At 48.4% G+C, this 24,786-nt stretch overlaps 1 protein-coding gene across 34 annotated transcripts in view; it reads right to left on the reverse strand.

Annotated features, from left to right (window-relative positions):
• Window positions 1–24,786, reverse strand: part of Rbfox1 (RNA binding fox-1 homolog 1) — a 1,613,147-nt gene that overhangs the window by 49,662 nt on the left and 1,538,699 nt on the right. For 30 of the 34 annotated variants that reach the window (XM_048790118.1, XM_048790119.1, XM_048790111.1 and 27 more), the window contains 2 exons: window positions 21,759–21,839; window positions 2,518–2,650 (listed from right to left, as the gene is read on the reverse strand). In XM_048790118.1, coding sequence (XP_048646075.1) covers window positions 2,518–2,650; window positions 21,759–21,839 — 214 coding nt within the window. The remainder of the gene's footprint in view (window positions 1–2,517; window positions 2,651–21,758; window positions 21,840–24,786) is intronic. The other 4 variants (XM_015490752.2, XM_048790117.1, XM_048790103.1 and 1 more) reach the window with 1 other exon arrangement.

Here is a 24,786-nt window from a genome sequence, read left to right on the forward strand (position 1 = left end):
CCTGAATCCTGAGGATGGCACTTTCTGGAAACAGGAGCCGCTTTCCCACCTTTCGTTCCTACTCAGCTCAGAGTCAGGGCCCTCTCTCCTCCAGCCAACCCCTGCTCTATGTCCCACCTTGTTCTCCTCTTTAATGTGACTAGCTGCCCTCCTGAAGCCTAGGCTGCAGGGACCAGCAGGAAAAGAGAACCTTCCTTTTGGGTGCTGCCACGTACTCTGGGCAGCCTGTAAGCCTGGGAAGTGCCCAGGCCGCCCGCTGAATCTCCTTTTCCACCAGTACTCTGTTCTTACAGATTCTTACAGACCTGGACCCTTCCCCCCAACACACACACACACACACACACACACACACACACACACACACACCAGTCCTGCTCTTCCTCCTAGCCCTCAGAGGAGTGTTCTCTTTCTTCTAAGTATGGTTTCAGAATTCCAGCCATACTGCCATTAGGAAAGAGGTACAACTTAGCACTATAACCAAAATGTTCAGGCATATCATAGGAATATTCAATGGCACCCCATCCAAAGTAGTTACTGACACACAGTGTACCATTTGGAAATGGCTGCCTCTCCCTGGTGATCGTGGCATTAATTAGTTATGTATGGTAATTCCCAGAAAAGAGCACTTTCTTTATAAGTTAGTAAATTTCGATTTTATGGCAGGTGTGTTATGTTGAGATTTTTTTTATAAATTGTTCGTGTGAGGATAAGCCATACAATTTTACTTTATTATATTTTTTTCCTGCCCAGTACAGTCATGAGATACTGACTGAGGGTATATATACTGAAAAGCTACAATTACTATGTACCAAGATAAGATAACGATTTTCAGACAAAATAATGTGGCATACATGTGCAATTTTGCATTTATGGCTTATGAATCTTGCTTTAGCAATTACGTGAGCCCAGAGGATAACTTGGCTTTTTTTCCTTCATAACTCACTGTGTGACCTTGGGAATAACAAATCTTTATTTCTGCATTTCTGGTCCTATAAAATGGGTTCAATACTGTGGGGCTGCAATAAATATTAAACAATCAATGATTGCTCATAGTGGGGACACATAAGGCTCAGGACATGCAGATGTATTTGGGGGTATGGGGAGGATTTAGAGCCAGTTTGTTCTTGGTTTCTTACGATTCATTATCAATTTTTGCTCATTTTGTCCACTGAGGAACTCAGACTCAATTCTAGTGGCTTAGACAAGACACTGGATGCACGTTGTCTTATCTTTTTACCTCTGTGTTCCCTTCCCAATGATGATTTCATCAGGTTTCATTTCATTATATTCTCAACTTTGTTTCTTTGTTTATGAAACACTTCAAATGTTCTGTTTTGGAAGGGGCGAGATTATGAATAAATAATGACAAGAGTATTGCCCTTTGTCATCAGTATAATAGATGATCTAGGCTAATTCAGATTTTCTAAAAGATTTATAAGCAGGAAAGCTTTTAAGAAAATGCATTTAACCCTTTGCATGTTGTCAAGGACCAGAAACCAGGCACTGGTCAGGGGAGCCTCACGGGGGAGGATTCCTTTGGGTACAGCACAGTTTCTCAACCAGCATTCTGAGCCTGGAGCAGGACTGTCTTGTGGACTAGGGGATGTCTGGCAGCAGCCCTGTCTCTGCCGGCTAGATGCTGTTGCCCCTCTCCATTCCTTTTGTGGCAAACAAAATTCTCTCCAGACCTTGCCAATATTCCCTGGTCTCAGCTACTGCCCAAGGGCCATCCTTCCTTACCCTACCCCAGAGGTGCAGGAATTTGCTACCAGGATCCTAGCAGAAGGGCAGAGAGCGCAGCACTTCAGGATTGTCCCCCACGGAGTCCATCACATTTTGCCTGCTTTGTTTTGTTTTTGAGCATCCACCACCGTTGCTGGGTATTTACTTGGCAATTTCAAAATCCATGCACAGAGGGACCAGAGGGGCAGCAGGGAACAACTGGCTTTGCAAAATCCCCACAGAGGAGGAAGGAGGGCTTGTGCCATTTTGGACAATGGAACTAAAAGGCATATGAATTCCAATTTCATCAAAGTCTTCAATTTTTGCCTTTGACTCAACACCTAATTGTGTCAGGCAAAGGTTCATAAACCTGGAAGAGCAAGATGTCTTTGGGGAGGGGCGCAAGACCACCCCAGTGATTTTTATGTATGAAAAGCCTCGTGTCCCTTTGAATTCAAGGGGCAAATGTGGTCCAACCTCCTTAATAACCAGATGTTTGCAATCATCAGAAATACATCTTTGGCTGTAACCATTTCTCTGTTCTCCAGCATTCAGTCTCAGCAAATTTACATAACAGCACGTGACATGTAGAACGCTTAAAGGCACCGACCATGACAGGACAAATTACACTCATTTTTCAATACTCTTTGCAAGGTGCTCCGCTGCAGGCGCGCGCCGGGCTGCATGCTGGGGCGGTTCTGGTGGGCAGTCAAGACTATCATGCGCTCGCAAACACTCCGTGCCTCTGGGGAGAGGGCTGGTGCAGGGAGGCCCGTGGGGGGCTGCATCACTTACCCGCCGTAGGCCGGGATAGGGGGTGGGGGCGCCGCGGCCCTGAAGGTGTTGTACACGGTGCGGCCGCGGCCTCGCAGGTGCGCCCCTCGGTAGGCAGCTGCCGCGGTGGCAGCTGGATACGGGAAGCCGGGCACTGCGGGAGAGAGAACAGGGCAAAGGCTTGAGATCCACCCTGCCCTTGAGGGGTCTGCTCCCAGGACCCTAGTCCCTGCAGCGCCAAGGCAGCTCCAGCCCCCCAGGAGTTAGGAGGACAGAAGCAGACAGCAAGGCTGAGCCCCAGGGCCATTTGGTGAGGAGGACATACAGCATTGTTCCCTCTGCCCAGAAGGATGTGGTCAACCACAAACATTTACAAAGAATTCTAAGAATAGGAGAAAGACTCACTGAAAACTTAATTTTTTTAAAAAAAGGTAGATTGCAAGAAGTATCTACCAACATCTCAGTATACATCTATTTATGTATATACATATATATGCATTATATACATGCATGTATTCATGTTTCTAGTGCATAGTACACATGGACAGACATGCATGTTTGTATGGGGGTAAATGTGCATGTAACTGCATATGAATATATGCATGCAAGTACAGCTATATCTGTGTGCATATGTATATACATACATGTTTTTATAGACATTAACACATATTTCATACACTAGTGGCTATTTCTGGGGCAGAATTGCAGTAGAGTTTATTCATAACTTTCCCTCTTCTCGTTTTTATGTATTTTTCACATTTCCCTTTAGGTCCTTATGACTTGTCAAAATTTTTTAATTGAAGCATTCCTACAGACACCTCTATGTGTCTTGAGTACACAAACCACAATCTTGCCCCTAAATAGATGGTTACTAGCATATCACGAGCCCCCTGATCTCCTACACAGCTTTTAAAAGCAAACACAACACCCTTAAGCTATAATCAGAAATATCTGGGAACTCAACTCTCAGGAGACGGTAGATGGGGTTTTCTTTCCTGGGGGAAATTCTCTGAGTCACTTGAGTCAGGAGGGAAGGTACTCCTGACAATTCCTTGAGGCCTCTACCTGGGAGGTCCTCTCTCCCATCTCGGGAGCCTCCAGGAGCCAGTTCTGTGCCCAGCTGCTGGGGCTTCTCTGAACCTCCCAAGGCTCTCTCCCTATGCCAACGGAGCCTGTCCCAGCATAGCAGCCAGCCGCTTCCCCAAACCACATCCCATGCAGGGGTACATTCTTGGGAAAATACATTTGAGAAACTATGGTGCCAGGAGAATCATAGTAGAAACTCAGAAAGGCCTTCTGAGAAGGAAGTTCATTGACTCAACCCACTGGATTGATTCCCTTCGCCAGGCTTCCGCAGAAGCCCTGGCCTCCCCTGTGTGTTAGATGTCTCCACACTGCCCGGCGGGCTTGTCTCCCTCCTACCATCTCCTTTGGGAGTGAAAGCTTTCCATCTCATGTCTGCTCCCAGCCCTTCCCTGGACCCAGGCATGGCTTGTGGAAGGAGCACAGAGGAAAAATGGACGTTGGAAGGAAAATGGAAAGTCCACTCGAGAGACCGGAATCACTAGCTGCTACCTAGGAGGCTGGCGGGCGACCATGTAGTGACCAGGGTGTTCTGAGAATTACACCCTATACTCACAGGCAGAGTAGGCTTGTCCCTACCAGATGGCCAGAGGGGTGGAGAGCAAGTAAAATTTCCCACAGAAGCAATTCCCCATTGCATACCACTTCTGAACTGGAATAGCACCCTTGGGCTTGAAGGGGAGACCAACTGGCTATCCTGATCCAAAATTCAGCGCCTGTTCTGGAATGGCAAAGAGACTCTACCCTGTCTTTCCCTTACAGTGTTGGTAAAATGAGAACATTGCAGGACCAAGCCAGAATGACTTCATCTTCTGTTTGTATCTGAGAAGACCATAAAGGTTATTTTTAACTTTTTATTATTGTGGTAAAGACAAACCATGCCAGCCCCCAGCACCTGAGTTTTCTGGATGGCATTGCAACCCACATGCCAGAAGCCACAGGAGGCTGAGTCTTAATGGGGAGTGTGAATCTTAACACCATCAAACCCCAGCAGCAAGGACAGGACATGGGAGACACTGCTTCAGGACTGGGCAGGAAATGAGTGGCCATAGCTTTGACTCCAGGTCTACCTTGCAGCATTTCAGACACTACGTCTTCACTCTGGATTTTGAAATAAAGAAAACGAACAACACACAATCTGTCCGGCCAGCTGGCTGCCTGTTGAGGACACAGGGTGATCATGCTGACCCATTCATCCTCACCGGCTCCTGGGCTGCAGGAGCCACAAAAGATCCCTCTCAGCAATGAGCAGGTTTTACAATGATTCTTGGAGGATTTAGCTATTGAGAGGGAATGTGAACCAGAAGCTCGGCCACTGGGCGAGGGGACATATGCTATTGAGTGGAGCCAGGATTCCATTTTGGGCCCTCTTTGTTCCAGGGAAAAACACGTCTTTCCCTGCAGCAGGAGGTATTTACAGGTAGGTCCTCCTAGGAGGCTCTATGGGCTCCTCTGGGCAGGAGGACAAGAGGGATCCTTGTTGGGTTAAAGGGATGAAGACGGAAGAGCACTTCCCTGCAGAATGTGACCTCCCTGGGAGGTGAAGGCCCTGGGGCAAAACCTCGAGCTGCAGAGACCGGGCCAGAGGCCTGCTGGACAGCAGCTCTGTGGTGCTGGTTGTCTGTCCAGAGCTGGCCCTACTGAGCCATCTGGATCAAGGAGCTGCCCTGCCTTCTTCTCATTATTGCTCTTTCCTCCCTCCCTCCCTTTCCTTCTCCCCTCCTTCCCTGTATTTCCTTCCTTCTAATCCTTCCTTTCCAACCTTTTTTTTTTCAGATTTCCTTTGAAGACCACTGCCCTGATCCTCCAGTGACACATGTGAAGTCAGGTCTCCTGGGTCACAGAAGCACAGGACAGTGCCCCTCACTGACCGGCAATGTCTGGGAGGTGGGGCTGCCCCTCCTGTGTTCTGACTTGGAGGCGTGGCCTGGCACCTGCAGGTATCAGGTACCTCAACCCTGCGGCCAGCCAAGGTAGACTGATTCCCTGGGGGGAGAGTAGGGCCCCTCTTCACTGTCCACCTTCTGTTGCAGGGTCCTGTGGGCAGGTGGCCTGCACAGAAGCTGCAGGACACACGAGGGGAGTGACGTCTGGATGGCAGTCGGGACCCCTGGAAAGCTCATTTCTACTTCCCCACTGAGAGGTGCCGGGAGGGTCCAGATGCAGCACGTGACCCTGAAGGAAGGAGGGGCTGCTGGACCAAAGTTCTGCGCTGGAACTTGAGAGCCTCCATCCCCCTCCACCTACAGCCACACGCCCTGCAGAACAGATGCCAGAGTTTGGAAACGGTCCATGTTCTGGGAAGCCCCACTTCCCCCACAAGTAGTACTAGTGAAAGGCCTTCATCCCTTGGCTCCCTCCAGAGTCCCGACCAGCAACGCTCCGTGAACACGGTAATCGTGCACAACAAGGAACGCAGAGAACAACAATCTGCATGACCCCAAACTCCTCAGATTTGTGGCTGCACCTTCCCTGTTAGAGGATTTCCCCCCAGTGGCTGGGTTAGGGCAGTGTGGCTCTCTTGTGGTACCAGGAAGGCCAATGTTCAACTTCAAGGACAAATAAAACCCCCCACAACTGTTTATCAAGCTTCCCTTAGGCTCCATAGGAGATAGATGGAGCGGATAGTTTTCTTCCGTGGCTATTGGACATGGCAGTTTGTAGATGCTGGGACATGGCTAAAGGTAATCTGAACAGATGATTCTGATACAGTTTCAACAAGACCAAAATGTCATGGCATGACACTTATATATGTTTTTTGAGTGAAAATCCTGAGTTCCCGGCATGTGGGAGACAAGAGAGCAAACCCACAGGTCCCTCTTCAACTTCATCCAGCATGAATCACAATGAAAAATCTGTATTGCTGTAATGAAAAGTAGATGTAGCTCTCAAAGAAAAGGAGGCAGGAGTTTCGGAGCACGTGCACCTCTTACTGACGCACGGCGGTTCCCAGTGCCCCTCTCACTCATCGGCAAGATTTACACCAGAGCATATCTTGTGGACCTTAGGGGAGTAACCACCTCATTCTTGGGAAGAACTCCTATAGGATGGGATGCAAAGAGATGAAACTTTAGGGACATAATGGGAAGCTTGCTGTGCAGGGTACAAGGACCAAGCCAATCAGCATTTGGAAATGGGACATGTGTGGATGTATCAACAAGCCAAATGGGCCATTTACCAAGGTGTCCGCTGCTCACTGCCCATCTCCCCCTGGAAGACAAAGCCCCACCTCCCACAACTCTGCATTCAATGTATTTACAGTGACTCACGCGGCTCCCCCCCCTCTCTTTTACGAACATGGTGCTTACCTTAGAAAATAAACACAAATGAGCTCATTTCACCAGCCTAGAAATCCCCAGAGAAGAAGCACAAAACCAGTGGAAAATACTTGAGGGTTATAAACTGCATATTAAAGTTTTAGAGCTCTGAGAGAGATGGGAGAATAGCAGATGCAAAACCCAACAGGGGGGCAGATTCTGCATCAAAGCCATAAAAATATACAACCGCTTTAATGGGCAATTATTCTTTGCATTTGTGCTCTGGTTTGAATTTGCATGAGATTGCCAGATGCCCTGGTAAAGGTGTGCCATCAGAGCGGATGGGGGGCTCTCTCTTTGTCTCACACCTCCTCTCCATTTGCTTCCCCAGTGAAACCTTTCCCACCGTTGGCAGGTTGGAAAACAGAGAGAAGCACATGCTAATTTGAGGTGGAACTGTTCTGTGGGTAATTTATGGAAGGGAACGTTTGGTCACACAATCCCAGGGGTGTGGATGCACTTTCAACAGCAGGTTCAGGGTTTTGCAGGATCCCCTCGAGGGGACTCCCATTCCATGTGCCGGACCATAAATTAAGAGGTGGCAGCACATGCAACAGACCAAGGCTACATAAACAGCCAGCCTTAGCTTCCGGAGCTGCAATTTCAGAGGCAGGGCATTGTGTGATAAACATCGAGAGGAACAGTCAAGAAAATCTGATCATTTTTCCAAATAGCAAAACAAAAGAAAACAAAACAACAACAAAAAAAAACCCCGTTTACTTCTGTTTTCAAAATGAATTTCAAAGTACGCCAAATCCATCTATAATACAATGGTTACATGTGACTAGGTCAGTCTCTTTAAATAGCATTAGATGGAAAATTTGATATGATAGAGCATATTACGTTCTAGGTCAAAACAGAAGTGAAAAAACCTTTGATTTAATTTTTAAAGATCTAGTAATTTCAAGGTTTTGAAAAATCTAGTAATTTCCAGGGGGTTGGGGGTGGGAGGAGAGGAACATTCCATCCATTCGGTCCTTTACAAAAAAATGCCAAAATGGCCACTTAATTTGTGGAATCTCTGCTTCCCAGAGTGCCGTATCCCTGAAACAAGCATTTGGGAATCGGCTCTTGTTTCAGTACAAAATGCATGTTGATATTAAACACTGCTGTTTAGAAGTGAATAAATCTACATTTTGGACAAACAGTTCCTTATAGGACATCCTCATTTGAAATGCATTGAATAGGAAAACAAAAATTTCTAATTAATGTACACGGCTAATCACCATTCTCCACATGGAAGAGTAATTTTTCACTGTTCATTTGCTTGGTTTAATCTCAAAACTGACATAACAGAAACGCAATGTCCTATAAATCTCCGCTCATTTGTGTCTTTAATATTCATATTTCCTTGAACTGAAGTTGCTGGTTGCTGCAGACCCATTACAACATGCAAAAGTGTCGATAAAAACGTTGTGAAAGGCGGGATGTGTTTTCTCCTTGCTGCGTGTGCCATTTATTTGGGGAGAGACAATAAATGGCTCGTGGATGGTCCCTCGGCCTGCTGCTTGGTGGGTGATTAGTGATTAATTACCTTGCGGCAAATTGACATGGCACGAGGAAATTGACACAGCCCTGATTAATTAACTTTTTATGGGCGGTAGTTACTCACAAAACACTGCGCACCATAATTGAATCTCTTTACATAACGTCATGGTACAAAAGTTTTAGTCAAATCCAAATTAGCCAGAAGTTTCTAGGCTGTTAGAGGTCTGATTGGAATGTGTCCAAGGGACTGGCGAAAGACCTTGAGCTTGGAGAGAAATGTACCTTTTAAAAGCAGGGGCCGGGAGGGGGCGATGGTCCCTGTGCTGGCCTCCATGGGGAGCCGGCTCTTTGGATCTGAGTCTTGACTTGAGCTGGGCTTGAGGATAAGTGTGTGAACGGCTACAGGTCTCCTTTTCTCCAGCCTCGCCGTGCGCTGGCTCTTCCAGGGTCTCCCTCCCTTCTCTAGTCTCCGCAGCTCAACTTGATTCCCTGAACCAAGCTTGGTTCTAACCTCACGGACTCCTGATGCTGTTCTTCATCTTGTCCCCTGTCCCAGCCCTCACAATTGGGGTTGCTTGACCACCTTCACTTATCATCTTTCTCCCCACTCCCCACCCCATACAGCTCCTGGTCGGAGATCCTGAGAACTACATTTGGGTCACCGCTGGGTCTACGGCACCCATGACCCAACACAGGGTAGTCACTGAAACGTGTGCTGATAATACTGTCAAACACCTCCCACAGCAGCCTCAGCAATTTAGCAAAGTGCTAAGCAACGCAGTGAGACCCTGCCTCTGAATCAAATAAAAAATAGGGCTGGGGATGTGGCTCAGTGGCCGAGTGCCCCTGAGTTCAATCCCTAGTACCCACCCCCCAAAAATACATCCCACAGTTACAGAGGATAAGGAACCACAGACCTTGAACCCAGCACAGTTGCTAGGGTGCTGCCTATGAAGGATGCATATACTATGGAAAACTCCAGGTGACCAATGACATTAGTGATGAGGCGCGCTGGACTGCACCAAGCCCCAGGCAGCGATATCTGGAGTAACCTAAGCAGAGATGTAATGACAGTTGGCACCCATCCCATCGCCAAGACTCCATTATCGAATGGGAGCGATTCAACTGCATGATAACAGCTAGCATTTATTAACACTTGCTAATTGCCATGCACACAGATTAACCCAGTAACTCTTCACAGAACCATATGAACCAGGAGTAGTGCTACTTTTGCTTTCCCGGAGGGACATGGAGCAGCTCAGATACTTGCACAATGATTTGAGCCCAGGCTGCCTGAAACTAAAGCCTGTGATCTAATCTGTTCCCCAACACCAAGACATCCTCAGTCAGCAACAGAAGCTTCCTGCTCCGCCCTCAGCAGCTCCTTGGAGTCTCTCAAGTTGGCTTCCCTCCTCCTTCCTGCACAAGCTGCTACGTCATCTCCTATGTGCATACTGCATCCCAGAGAGCCACCCCAATTCATCACAGACTGAGTTAATTTGCAGGGGAAGCTGTTGACGAGCCTCCCAGAGATTTCAATATGCCACTTGTTCAGGGTAGGAGGGGCGATGCTGGAGAGGGGAGCTGTGCCATTTCTTCCATTAGATATTTATGTTCTGAGATTCCAAGACACCTGGAAAGACTTTGCTCCTTCTCTGCTAATTGGATGCAGACCACAGAGATCACCTGGATTTATCTTTCTGACAAAGGGTCCAAACCCAGCTGATTCCCTTCCCCACTGAGGTTTATCTCCACGTCTGGATGTGAGCCTGGGGTGACTACTGGCAATGCTGACTGGGGCCACACCAGCATGGTGCTAAGTGGTGGCCACACTTGTATGTCCAAATCTCATCCCTGTGAGACATTTGTGACTAAATTCCACTAGGAATTTTGAACTTGGAAGATTGGAATAATAAACTTGCTTCAAAATTTTGGAAAATTGGAATAACAAATTTATCATGTTTGGGGGCATTGCACTTTTTCTGTATATAATAATTGGTTAATATTGTTATCATATATCATTTTACTCACAACTTTGCTTGAAATAAACCTTCCATAGGCAGAAAACAAAATTTGAATCTGCTAAGGAAAAATATATGTAAAACCGTGTACAATTAACTCACATGTGGTTTCTCTGGGCAGAAAGATTGGTTTTCCCAAGGCACAAAGGTTTCCTAACTTAACAAATGTAGAAAAGCAACCAAACCCATCTATACACGTGACTCATGTGCAGGAATATTCTGTGTTCATTTAAGGTCTGCACTATGCTGAGGAAGGATGGCAGCCTTGGGTTTAACCGACTGCCACTTCGTACCTCTGGAAGTTAGCTATTGTCACTTCTCTTCCCCATTACAAATGGCTGGATTAAGCCAACAGACAGGTAGTGAGTGTCATGGCTGATGAACATGAAGTCACACTGTTCTACTCTGCAGAAGAGGTGTCTGAGATCTGCCTACTCCCAGGTACTGACGATGCCCCCCCACCAAGCAAGATTTTTGTAACATTTCACTCTGCAAAACGAGAATGAATCTCCGTCTTGGGGTTTTTAGCTCGGTGAGACTGCAGAATGCATACGCAAAGGTGTCTTCTCTCGTCTGCAGGAATGTTGAAGACAGGCAGAGCCTGCAATGCTGAAATCCATTTTAATTTGGAGGAAGCAATTTGGCATAATCTATTAGTTTGACAAAATTTGTACCAATGTCAATTTAGCTTCTTCTTCTTTTTTTTTTTTTCCTAGGCAGTCATGGAAACAAGAAACCAAATAATTTATATAAATAATTACTTTATCTAGTGCATGTACACGGTAAAGGTTCAATTGTTAAATCATTCATGATCTATCTAAGAGCTGGCTGAAGCCACAAGCTGGGTGAATTGTCTCTACAGGTAGAAAACGGTGCAGGTGAGGTAATTCCGCTCCCTGATGCTGAGCTGGGTTTACCATGGTTTCATAATGGCGGCTGCCACTCCTGAACATGAGACCCTCAGAGGGGCTGTCGGTGACTCACAGGGCGGGTAGAGGATACAAAAGCATTGTTCATCTCACTTGAAGCCATCGCTGTGGGGCCGCTGATCATCTGGGGTTAAGGCCATCTGCTTTTGAACATCAGCATTTAGACCTTAAGGAAAAACTGAGTCCTGATCCTTTGATCAACACCCAAAGTAAACCTGTTGGACAGACGCCATCTGGACCCAGTGATCACCTGCCCCGCATACACACGCTAGAACTCCCAGAGCCCCCACAGAGCACAGACTGAAGGGGACCACTTGGAAATGGTCCAGTGGTCCAGTCGCTGGACGAATACAAACCCTCCCTACTAGCTTCTTTGGTGAACTTTCAAAATCCCTACAGAAGGTGGCTCCTAAAAAGAAAGAGGAAGAATAGTCCTTTGTCTGAGGTGCTGCTCTGCTTCCGGCAGCCTAGAAGCTTCTTTACACAGCCATCTCAATCCATGCCCACAGGAAGCCGAGTAGCCACAAAAAATCTACGTGGCAAAGACCCTACGCCGTGGGCTCACCTCCTGGGTGCCGTGGTAACTCATGGCCCACTCGGCTTGAGTTCAACTCTTTTCAGTAAATTGCACCATAACTACAGAACTTCACAAAACCAGTGAAGGGGTACGATGATTGGTTAGCAGAAAAGGGAATCTTTTGGAAATGTGTCACAGACCCCCAAAAGCAATTTCTAAGGGTGGAGTGGTACATATTCCTGGCCTGGGGAGCCTGTCTGGATGGTTCTCATGTTGGCCGGTTTGTTTTTACATGAAGAGCAATTAGGTAGCAAGAGCCCCATGAGGGACACAAATAAAACCCAAGGAAGACTGGGTTTAGTGGCACACCCCTGCTTTCCTCCAGCTCAGGAGGCCAAGGCAGGACAAACACAGGGTTGAGGCTAGCCTCAGCAACTTAGCGAGGCTGTAAGCAACCTAGTGTGAGGCCTGTCTCAAATAAAACATTAAAAGGGCTGGGGATGTGGCTCCATGCTCAAGCACCCACAGTTCAATCCTGGGCACCAACAAACAAACAAACAATTTGAAAAAAAAATCAAGGAGACAGATGTAAAATATGCAGCATATTATTTGGTTCTGAAACCACATTTTCTTTACATGGCTCCCATGTTCTTCAGTAGCAATACATAGTTTAGGACCTGGTGGGTCCTTTTTGTAAAATGAAAAGATAATTTAAGAAGATGGTGCTGTGGTCATTCCTAGGGGGGCAAGTGTTTAAATTGCCGGATTTAAATGAACTATGCCAAGTTCTTTTTCCAAAAATTCTGTGGGAGGCAAGCTCAGTTTCTTTTTGAGCATCTTCGACTCCAGTGGGGTGACTTGTTTTGGAAGGAAAATAAGGCCAGAGTGGGAGGGGAGCATTCTAGCAGGACGCACTTCCTTGCAGCCTCCAGGGCTCTCACCCCTGCAGTTGAATTATCTGAAGGCCGCTGCACGTTCCTCGACAGACCAGAGGCTCAGCTCAGTTCCCAAAGCCGAGTCCCCCAGGAAGGTGCGCCTGCTCTTCCACACCCAGCTGCCTCTGGGGTCTCATCTTCAGTCCCTGGGGTTTCCAAGTTCAGAGCTCTGAAGGTAGAAGGGTTCTGATTTTATTCTACTTTTTCCCCCATTTTAATCCCACAGTCGTGTGGGGAAGCAAATGAAGTGCAGATGAGTGCTTAAAAAAACAGGCTCTCAAAATAAGCTTCTCAGACTACGGAAGGATTGCTCTGGAGCCACCGCAGGGGCCGGAGGAGGGTGGGCATTGTCAGGAGTTAGACCTGGGAGCCGCACCAGCCGGTTGATCCTCTTAAGAAAACGTGAGCCTTAGAAATAGTCTCTGTCAACGCTATCACAGGGCCTGGCGTTCCCAGGGAATTCCCCCAGAACAAGTGCCTCTCTGCTTTCCAGAAACATCTCATCTCGGCCTTGTTCTCTGGCTGTGCGTGCGCCGGAATCCCAGGGCAACGTGGTTTATTGTTTTAATATCTGTCTGACACAAAGCAAACGCACCCTCCAGTGACTCCTTATCTGTCAAATGTATTTCTGTGAAAGAAATATCAAGACAAATAAGATGTTTGGGGGCACACCACAGGATGGTAGTTTTTGCAACCGGCAGTCTCTTGCAGAAAGCAGACCCCCCATCTGAAAAAGACGGAAGCCACCGTTCTGCATGGAGATTCGTACCCAAGGTGCCAAGAGAGCGAGACGGGAGTCCCTTGGAAAGTGGCTTCCTTTTCTTTGTAGGGTTTTTGCTTTAAAGAATGGGAGTGGTCAACTAGTGTCGTTTGAGTGTGTGTGTGTGTGTGTGTGTGTGTGTGTGTGTGCGTGGCCGTGACTAGGTCTCCCGGTAGCCAGGTGTTGGTGACAGAGGTGTCAGGGACTGAGGACACACGTGAACTTGTGAAACCTGGCATCAGGTAGAAGAGCTGAATGAGCGTAAGGGTGAGTGCAAGCTTCTCGAGAATCACGGGTCTGAGTCAGAGCTGTCGGGACCACGGGAAGAGCAGGGTAGGTGGGTTGAAGCAAAACCAGGGGCTTCCCTGATGGCAAAGAATGCTTCCTGGAGTGGACCTTCTGCATGGCTCCTGGGGACGGAGTCCAGCAGTGGACGGAGTCCAGCTGTGGACAGCCTTTGGTCAGGAAATCAAGCAGGTGCTGAGATTGTGGAAGCAGGCTGAGCAGGCCACATGGTAGGCATCTAACATCTCCCCACCTGTGGGTTCCATGAAATAAATGGGGTCTCAGGGCCCAAGAGTCTGTCCATGATATTGGCTCCACCCCCGGGGGCACCCCAGGAGTATTCACAGTGGCGGAGCTCCTGTTGGGTTCCACCTCCCGACCCCAGGAGGACAGCTCTGTAATTCCGAGAGCTGAGCGTTACACGTCTGTTGCACGTCAAGAACGCAGGTGTGGTGGGGGCCGACTCATGCAGGTCTTGCTAGAGGCACGCTCGTGGTACACAGAATGGCCTCTGGCACGTGGAATGAAGACTGGTGGAAAGACGTGAGGCGTTTTCAACCTCTTCCCAGTCCAAAGAATGATGAAGTGAGTGAAAGATAGAAGGAGGTATTTCCACAGACACGAGCGGGGGACATAAGGGTGCTGCCACCCTAAGGCACAGCTGTAGACAAAGGAGGAGGGAGACAGTGTCCGGATCTCTGATGGGCAGGGTCCAGTCCTGAGGCTGGTTTACCGCCAGGATGGCTGGAGGTCTGTGGAAGGAGACAGAGGCGGCACAGCGCAGGAGGGGGATCCCGAGTAAGGTCATGGCGTCTCGCCACTTTGCCCAGGGAAACTGAGCAGGTCTTAGAGAGGAGGCCAACAGCATCAGAGCAGAGCGCCAAACCAGACTCATTCCTTTGTTGTGAGGGTCAAACTCACAATGGAGTCATTGTACCTAGATCAAGTTTAAATATTGTTCTACTTTGAATAAGAACCAGGAGGAGGCCTCTGTGTGTGCACCTACCTTATACTTCCTGTTTTGAAATGTAATAAAATGGCCACGGATGTGCAGGTGACCTGTGGAGGCATACTTAAAAGAAGCCCCTAAGTGACCAGTGCTGTCTTGCTGTTTCAGATGAGAACCGTGGTTTGAGAAAGAGTGGACAGTGGTGGCCCATGAGGGCTGAGGAAGGAGATAGAGGAAGGCACAGTGCAGGAGGGGGGATTCTGAGTAAGTTAATGGCGTCCCACCACTTTGCCCAGAGAAACTGAGGCAAAATCTGGCCCTCAGACTGTGGGTTCCATGAAGTTTTATTGGAACAGCCTCATCTACTCACGTGTGTGCAAGTGCGGTCATCTGTCTGTAGGCACAGGAGTCTCTGCTGCTGTCCCCCTTAGAGACCACAGGGCTGAGAAAGCTGAGGACACTAAGTGGCCCTCTAAAGAGAAAATTGGCCAAGATACAGCAGATGGACAAGCTGCCTCTCCAGAAGTCACAGGATGGGAGAAGAAAGCACAACCCTGGCCCGAGGATTGCTGGCCAGCAGCTCCGGGTTCAGGGAGCTGTATCTAGGAGCCCAGGCCAGGACAGTTTCTGGGGTTCAGGTTTAGAGGGTGGTGATGAGGGAGGCCTGGGATTCAGATAGGCCGGGTGCAAAGCTGCCTTGCTGGGCTGTCTTGGACAATCTTCCTAATTCCTTCAACTCCAAATTTCTCATAAGCAGAGGTGCCATGATAAACGCGCCATTTCATCGTGTTTATGTGCGGATTGCGTGAGAAAGTTTATGTGAAGGTCCCTGCATGCAGCACGGGCTCAATACCCACTTCTCCTTCCTCTCCTTCTTCTCATTATTTCAGGTCTAAATCTATGGCAAGACCAGTTAGGTATTTACCTTGGGTGCAAATCCTAAGTTGGGGGAGACTCAAAAACAGTCCACAGTCAAATTAAATCCTGTTCTAGTGCAATTTTCTAAATCCATGAAGAGCACACCATTCAACTTAAAGAACTATTGCATTGAGCTATATTGAATCCTAAAGTCTAAGAAGAAAAATTAATAATGCCTATCCTGTCTTCATGGAGAATTTTGATACTTTGTTCATCGTGGATCTTTTCCCATTACTTTTGGTTTTCAAAAAATATTACATTAAATATTATTTATCTGGATTATTTATGTGTGTGTGTGTGCCCTTTATATTATGTCTAGTTGGAATGCCTCACTTCCTCACTGTAATAAATAGTTCTCAGAAAATACTAGAAAGAAAGGGCTCCCTTGGAGGCAACCAGAAACCTGCAAGTGAGTGGAAAGAGGGGGAGAGAGGACAGAGCTCTTGACACCAGTGCATTGTGACCTGGTGACCCGTGTCTGTACTTTCTATGAACTGAACACGGTCTGTGACATTTTCCATACTGGGCAGAGGAGAGAGAGGAAGCTGTGAATTAATCAAGGCCCTCACTTTAATTACAGAAACCGATGGAAGTTCTCTCAATTACCTAAAGATAGAGCAGCCCAGGCTTGATTTATGCATGTTTCTGCCACTTAAATCATGATTTCATGAATTTCACACAATTACTTCCATAAAATCTGCAATCGATACATCAATTAACACCCTGCCTCTACCACTTGCCCTTGAGTTTCACTGCAGTGAACAAAGGAGATGATGGCACATTTGGGTAGCATTGGGTTGCCACACTTTAGCCTGTACTATCTGACTTCTTTGGTGGGGGGTCAGAGGTGACCACGGCAGAGGGAAGTGCCTTGACCTTAGGATTTGTCAGCACAAGGACCTAACATTCAGGTGTGGCTGCTACGAGACTGTGAAAGTACACACGTGTGTTGGAGACCAGATGGAACTGCACAGAATTTCTTCTGGAAAATGCTTCTTTAGCTCTGGACAAATAAAACACCCAGAGTCCTACTAATGAACCCCATGCTGCTCCTTGGAGCTGGTCCTTTGAGAGCTGAGGTTTAGGGAGGACATAAGGGTGAGGCCCTCATGATGGGAGTTGTGTTCAGTGTGAGAAGAGACACCGTGAGTGCCCAATCTCACTCTCTTTGAGTGAGGACAGAGCGAAGGTGGCCATCAAGCCCTTACCAAGACCTCACCATGCCACACCTTGGTCTTGGACTTCCAGCGTCTACAACAGTGAGAAAAGAGGTGACCCAGGCTGCTCTGTTGGCAGGGTGGCTCAAGCAGCCTAAGAGAGTACTCAAGCCAACTTGAACTATTCATCGTAATCTCAGAAGAAATTTAAAACCGATAAAAGATAGATATATTTGCCTACGATTAAAAACATATGATAAAATGTAAGCAAGGTCAGATGACCAAAATGAAAATATGTTAAGATCTAATGTGCTTCGCAGGTTAGGTTCCCTGATGAACAATACAATGAGAAAAACTCAGAAGAGAAATAGGGAGAAGGAATTCGGGACATTGCCAAGAGGTAAAATCCAAATGACAATTAAATACATGAATGATGATGCTCATAACTAGGAGGAAGGGGATGCTATTTTACACCACTACATCCCTTAATTTTGCAAAATTGAGGGAGCAGAAGCAAGACATCATGGGGAACAGGCTGGAATGGAGCCAACAGCTCCAGGGAGGGGAATTGAGAGCCGGAGAGTGTGTCCAGAGATGCTCACTGCAGTCTTTACAGGTGCAGAAAGAAGGCGCTTGGGTGACTGGGATGGAGAACGGGGGACCATCCACTCCATATGAGACAGCAGGAGTGTGCCATAGCCGGGGTGGGAGATGGTCACTAGGTATCAGTAGATGAAGCCAGGCACGATTAAAGTGTCTAAGTTACCCAGAGATCATGGCACTGACACTGCCCTCCCCTGTTACAGGAGTGTAGGTCCACCTTTGAATTATCCTGGGGAAAAGGTGTAAAGATGCTGGAGCCCACCCAGGTCACTTGTGTCCCTGGACAAAGTGTGCATCTTATTGCCACACAAGTACAATCCTGGGTGGGTATGCATGCTTCCCCAATGACCATGACCCCATGTTACTTTTTTAGTTTGAAATCCATTCATTAATGAGAACACAAAGTTGATGACATTTATTTACCTCCTTCTGGAGACAGCTCCATCCCATGCAAAAAAGGATCAGGGATTCCGGCTTTGCTAATCCGACTGAGAGGTGGACTTTTCCATTCCTGCAAACACCGATTCACTTCCTGATATCTCAACTAATCATAAGGAAAGTCATGCTGTGCTTTGAAGGGGCCGTGATCTGTTCCTTACCTTCGGGGTCCTGCCTACGGCTGGTCTTGATGGGGGGCGCACATACCGCGTTCACACAGAGCTGCCTGCATCTCAGCCAGCGCCTTTGCCTTGGAAAGGCGGAGTCAGCCATCCACAGCCCTAGGGCTGTGTGGTCAGTGGGCAGACCCCCAGCCCTGCCACTTTCACCTGCCCTCTCTGGCAAGGGGCCATATTGTTTGCTGCTCAAATCCTATTCAATAATCTTAACAGTAAACATTTTGCATTTGGTACAGGATGGTTTTACCTAACTTCCTGGGGTTTTGCTCCAATTTCATTTAAGTTTGCTTGAAAGTAGGACCAGTAGACATTCTTGAGGAGGGTGAATTCTTGGGGCATATGTGAGGATGTGTGATGTCCCAGGACACAACCTGATCCAAGATTTCATATCAGCATAGAGAGGGGTGCAGGAGAGGTAACTAGGGATCACCTGGGGTCAGACGGGAGGAGCTGCAGGCTTAGGTTGATGTGGAAATCGTTCCCTTAATGCCTTCTCATGTCCTGGGTCATATTAGAAAGGCTCACTTAGGGTGGGGGGGGGAGGCACATTATGCAAAAGTGGTTCTTAAAAGCAGATGACTTCAGAAGGAATTATTTTCATTAGACTCCTTCAGGGGATCCCTTTAAACACCATCCCCCTACTGAAGTTAAGAGTGTTATTTACAGATGATTAGCTCTTTGGCTAGGAAGAGGGGCAATTTAATCCTAAAACACTCAAGGCCAGTGGAAGATTGTTTGGGGGACAGAGGGGAAACCTGAAAGCAAAATTTGCTTCCGAGCCATCTTGGAAGTCAGTGGATACATAGAATCCAATGTACGAAAGTCATTTTCTTCAGGAGCACAACTGTCAGGGAACGCGCACCTTCAGGTTAAAAAAACAAAAACAAATACATCTTAAAAGACGCTGAGAAGGAAGGGAACCTCTCCTCTGGGGACGATGGATGGCTTCCTAGAGAACAATGGTCTACACCTGTCCCATCTCAAAGGCAAGACGTGGGGCTCCTCACCTCAGTGAAACCACAGCGTGGGGGAGGAGAGGGATCCCAGGAACATGGTAACAGTGTGTGTATGTGTGTGCGTGTGCGTATGCATGTGTGTGTGCGTATGCATGTGTGTGTGCGTGTGTGTGTGTGCGTGTGTGTGTGTGTTCTCTTGCAAACATGGTCCTTTCCATGATGTGGGGGTTGCTGGAGGAAATGGGATGTGGAGTGGACTAGACTGGGCATTCCTGTCTGCACGTGGAGACTCAAGGGAACCTTGAGAAGACACTGGCATGCTGCCCAGATCCAAATGCCACACAGGAGACAGGAAGCTGGGCAGGGGCTGTAGGGCTGGCAGGTGGCCTCTGTGTGTGACCAGGGCACAGCCTCCAGGGGGAGTCTCCAAGGCCCCTGCTATCCCCGGGGAGAAGCCTGCCCACATTGCAGAAGTGGCCCCCATTCCAGAATGCCGACAGCACGGCAAGGTGCGTGGTGCCTCCAGAGGTCCTCCGGGGAGCGCACCTTGTGAGGCACTTGATGCATATTTCATTATTATTTTTTTAATGGGATAGCGGGGAATGCTCTTCAGGGTTTCCTTCAAACTGCTATAGTAGGATTTTAATGTTTTTGAAAAAATCACTAAGAATCAACAATGGTGGGGATAGATTGAAATATGATTAAACAATAGCATATTAGACCATTAACGTTTTCAGGGCTCTTTATGAAAATTAAGATGTGAAAATAATAAGAGGAAAAGGTCTAGGTGACGTGACTGAGATGACATCTAAAAACATCTCGGAGGGATGTGGGACATACCTTGTACGGTGTCTATGATTATTATAGATTTTTACTTTAAATGTGGGTAAAATGTAGCCTCATAGATGGTTTAAATTGTCACCTTACATTTTTCATAATAAAATGGGCCCGTTAAACCAGGGGTTGGCACCGTGTTTCTGTGAGGAGCCAGCTGTTCATATTTTACGCTCTGCCAGCCCCCTATGTCTCCGTGAAATATCTTTGTTTTTACAATCCCTGGAAATCTTTAAAAAACATTCAGGGATCTCAGGCCTTATAAAATAGGGCACAGGCTGGTTTGGCCTATGACATGAGTTTGCCAGTGCCTGTGTTAGATGACTTTATTTCCTTGGTTGGCTCTTGCTAGTTTATTATGGAGAATTGGTGAAATGTTTCCACGTTTAATGCGTAAAACCCTTTCCTAGGTCCACTTTGGAACTTTGCCTGTACCCAAGTCAGGACTTTTCAGAATCATTTTTTTTGGTCCACTTCTGTGAAGAAAATGGAAATATAAATCTGTCACATGATCGTGCAAAGCCATATCGCCCAGTGTGGTGACCATTCGCCCCGTGTGGCTCACAAATGGGACCTTAGTTAAAGTCAAGATTCCGTGTCTGTGGGTCCACCAGCACCATCCTGCCCCGCACACACACAGAGATTTCATTCCAGATGGTTCCACAAGACAAGAGTGTTAGGGGTACTCCAGGTCTCAACCCCACTGCACCAATTCTCCTTCAGAAAATAACATTTATACAGAAAAAGGAAGAGCAGGTAAAGACATAACTACAGGAATTGGAGTCCCATAGATCTGGAAAGGTAGCAAAGGTTGAATAATTTCCCCTGGTTCAAAACCACAACTCTACATCCTACAGGCTGTGTGACCCTGGGAGAACCACTCCACCTCTCTGAGCCCTCTGCCTCCCAGGCTGTAAGGCAAGTATCACCATACCTACCTGGTGCGGGGCTGGGGGCTTAAGCGAGGCCGAGTGTGTGGGTGTGTGTAGCAGCCCTGCAATCCTTCACCACGGTGAACGGCAAATGGACAGCAGTCACAGATTCAGAGACAGTGTGGCTAGGTTTTGGTTGCTTGGGGCATACAGAATCATCTTGCATTTAATGAATGCTAACGTGGCCAGTGAGGTTTGCAGAATGGCTGGGAGAAATGCCCGCCTGCCCCACCCCCTAAACATGTGCGTGGACCTGGGGTTAGCACTGTCATGCTTTTGGCTCCTGTGATGGCTCTGGGGGTGTCTCAGCCTCACATGCTGGGGGCTGAACTGTCTCGCTGTAGTTGACAGCGAGGACCCCTCTGTCTCTTGTGCCCTTGGTGATCACCAGCTGGACTCCTGCTCTCTCCAACCCCTTCTCCATCCTCAGCAGTCACCCACTCAACCTGCCCTGAGACCCTCCATGCTCACGTTGACCCTGACACCACTCAAGACTCACTGGGTAGCTATGGGGACCTTGCAGGACCTGGACAGAGGCTACGTCTCAGCTGTGGCTGGGAGACCCCAAGGAGTAGCAGAGCGTCTTANGGGGGGGGGGGGGGCTGGCATATTTTATTTAGGAATCTCATATTAATTTGCAAAGCTGTGATCAAAAGCAGGCAGAGAACAGGAGCGTCCCCCTCCCATGACCTTCCCCCAGCCCAGTGACCACCTCCTTCCTGTCCATGGTCTAACAAAGAATGGCCGACGCTGGGGTGGGTGGATTCGGCTGCGGATGGGGATGAGCAGAGGGGTTCAGAGGCTAAGGCGGCAGGAACGGGGACATGCTGAGGAGCGTTGACCTCAACTCCTCGAGAGCCACAGAGGGTGGGGGCACAGATGGGGGGGACGCACATGGCAGGAAGGTGACGGGACTGGGATCTACGTGACAAAACAGGGAGAGCCACGACAGGGGGCTTACTTGCGGAAGTATATACAAGTGAACTGGGGGCACTGTACATGGAGGGTCCCTCCTGGTTTGTCTGACACAGCAGCACCGTGCCTACGAGAGACAGAGAGAGAGAGAGAGAGAGAGAGAGGGTGTCGGGTTGGAACAGGCACGCTGCACCCCAGAGCCCACGCAGCGTGAACCAGGGAGGCAGAGAAGAGAGCACACAGCCACATCCCAGCCCGCGTGACAGCGAGACCCAAGGAAGCCCCCTGCCTGGGCCAAAAGGGATCGGGAAGCCCACCCCCCAGCCCCCCCAAGCGCATGCCATGGGGTGTGACCAGTGGGGTCTGGCTGACCTGAAACCCAGCAGTAGATCAGGAAGGGAAGGAATACGCCAGATTCAAAGGGGAACTTCAAAAATATCAGGGAGAAACAGATAGGAAGCCTGACTCAAACACCCCTGTGCTGTGTGATCTTGGTGAGCCACTGTACCTCTCTCTGTGCCTCAGCATTATCATCTGGAAAACAGGGGTCAATATACCTACCTCCAAGAGGTGCGACCTGGGCAGGAGCTGGCACTTAGGAATCACTCAAGAAACGGTTAAGTGTATGGGGTGATATGTTTAGAGAAAAATTTTCCTCCTCCCAAACTTGAACCTTTCTGAATCAGCCCCTCAGAAGAAGAAGTAAGGCAGGGAAGAATGAGGGTGACCTCCGCCATCCCCATGACCCCCCTGAGACACCAGACAACAGGCCTGAGGTGCCCCCTCTCTGGTTTCCTCCTGGAGCCCCACCTTCCGGCTGCTTCGCCAGCCTGCAAGGCCAGACACTCTGCAGCGAGTGCTGGCCTCCGTCTGATGGAAAGCCAAGGCCCCCGGCGGATCCTGGCAAAGTGGAATTTTTCAGCCGGGCCAGACAGTGGAGCCCTGAGATCCTCCCCACTCTGCACCCGGTTCTGAGCTGCCGCCCACCCCGGGGTGACTGGGTCAGGAGTCTTTAGGGGACCAATTCTCCTCTCCTGCTGCCATCAAGTTCAAGCTCAAAGACTTGGAAAGGAAGAGGAGGGACTCAGGAGGAGTTCTAAAGCCCGTTATGGATGGTGGGAGCCCTCCTGCGGCTTCTGTTCACGTTCCCTGGCTGGGCAAGGTCAACCATTCCCGTCCACAGTCCCCTGCGTCTCCACAAGCAGAAGGCAATCTCCTGCAACAGGAAGGCTCTCTTTCAAGTGCACCCCAGGAGCAGAGAACTGGCCCCTCTCCCGGGGAAGTCTCCCTAGAGATTGTTTCTACCGTCTTGTCCTGTCTCCCCCAAGATGTACAAGAGTGCCACTGAAACTTCCAGCATCACTGGGGTTCCACCAATAGACACACAAAGAGACATGAAGCCAGACCCCGTTCTCATTGATCTCTCCTGACCTGCATGCCACCCTCCTGCAGGGGCCAAGTCAAAGATGCGGAACACAGGAAGACCCCTGGGACGGGGCCCCCAAATCCACCTGCACCTCTGCTCCCTGTGCGTCTCTGGTGTGTGTACACTATTTTCAGGCAAAACAGAGATGGTGCTAGAATTCTAGACTCATGTCGCCCTGCCCCCGTCAGCACGCCTAACAAGCCCATCTGGTCTTTCCCACCTTCACTCACCCATCCTGGTGGCTGGGAAAGAGCCACGCCCCAGTGCAGCGCAGACGTGAGGGAAAAGGAGCTGCTCACCTCCTGGTGGTGACTGCACTCTGAGCGCAGGGCCCTTGGGTGGTGACCACCTTTGCTCATCTGATGGTTCCGTGTCCACTACTTCCTTCCAAAGTGACCCCTGCCAGTCTCACAGGTGTCACATGGTCTAATTTCCCCTTAGGTATTTTCACTTTTGCAGGTAACTGGCATGGGAATGGGAATCAAGAGCAAAAAGACGGCACCCCCAGAGGTTGAGGGCTGGGGTGTGAGGTCACCCGACGGAGCCAGTTCCCGCCCGCCAGGAGGGCTCTCGGCAACCCCAGGACAAGCGCTCTTGACCGGTAGCACTCACACATGACTCTGCAGAGGTCATGGTGTGGTTCTGCCCACTGCTCGAGATCTTAGGGAGAAGGTGACGCTCCTGGAGGTGCACAGGGAGCTACCCAACCAGCATCTGCTAGGGCGCCACACTGGCAGGTGGGTTTGGAGCACGCGCCAGGGTTTTCTCCTCCTGCAAGTCCCTGGTGAAAAACCACTTTTAAAACGAGATCTCAAGTTTCCTGGGTGCCTCGATTTCAAAAGAAAAACCATCTAATTATAACAAAAATACATCCAGAAGGGCATTTCAGTATTGTGCAATTAGAATGCCTGGGTCAATTTTCAATATCCTCGATGCAGTTTACAGAATCCCTCTGGGACACAACACAGATTCTGTCTAAAGAGCTAAACCCTGGCAGCATAATGAAGCTCTGCCTAATTCTTCTTATGCTGTAGATCCCGAGAAACTGGTCTGAAAGAAGTTCTTTGAAAGCTCTCTTAGTAGTAAAAAAAACAAAAAAACTTTATGCAATGATTTTGACCTTTGTCAAACAAAATCCACGCACCACAAGACTTGGTTTTTATTTTACCTAAAAACATCCTTCAATTTAATTTGCAAAGTGCTTATAGTATGTTCTCTTAGTGCTCTGTGACCTTTTCTTAAGAGAGAGCTTTGCATTCAACAAAACAAAGCAGGAAAAAAAAAAAAAAACAATGTAAACTGCATTTATTTGGGGGGCCACAGGGAAGACTGCTGTTTAATTTGTTTAAAAAAGCAAGTCAAATAGTCAATAGCTCCAAGCAACAGCAGAGTTTATAAGGTCATTCAAAGCACTTCCCAACATAGCAGCCAGAGAGCTTTCCTGAAGTGCATCTATCTGTCCCCAAACCCCATTTGGGACCATTTACTTCCAGTTACCATGAGCCTGTGTCTAGGACCGTGATGCTATTCTGTGCTTTGTAGATGTTTTTGTTTATCAAGCTCCTTAAAATTGAACAATGGCAACAAGTTCAAACTGGACCACTGTCTACCCGTTCCTAAGCCAGACAGACAGCGTTGATATCATCCT

The sequence above is a fragment of the Marmota marmota genome, unplaced genomic scaffold (assembly GCF_001458135.2).
Source record: "Marmota marmota marmota unplaced genomic scaffold, marMar, whole genome shotgun sequence".
Taxonomy (NCBI): Eukaryota; Metazoa; Chordata; class Mammalia; order Rodentia; family Sciuridae; genus Marmota; species Marmota marmota.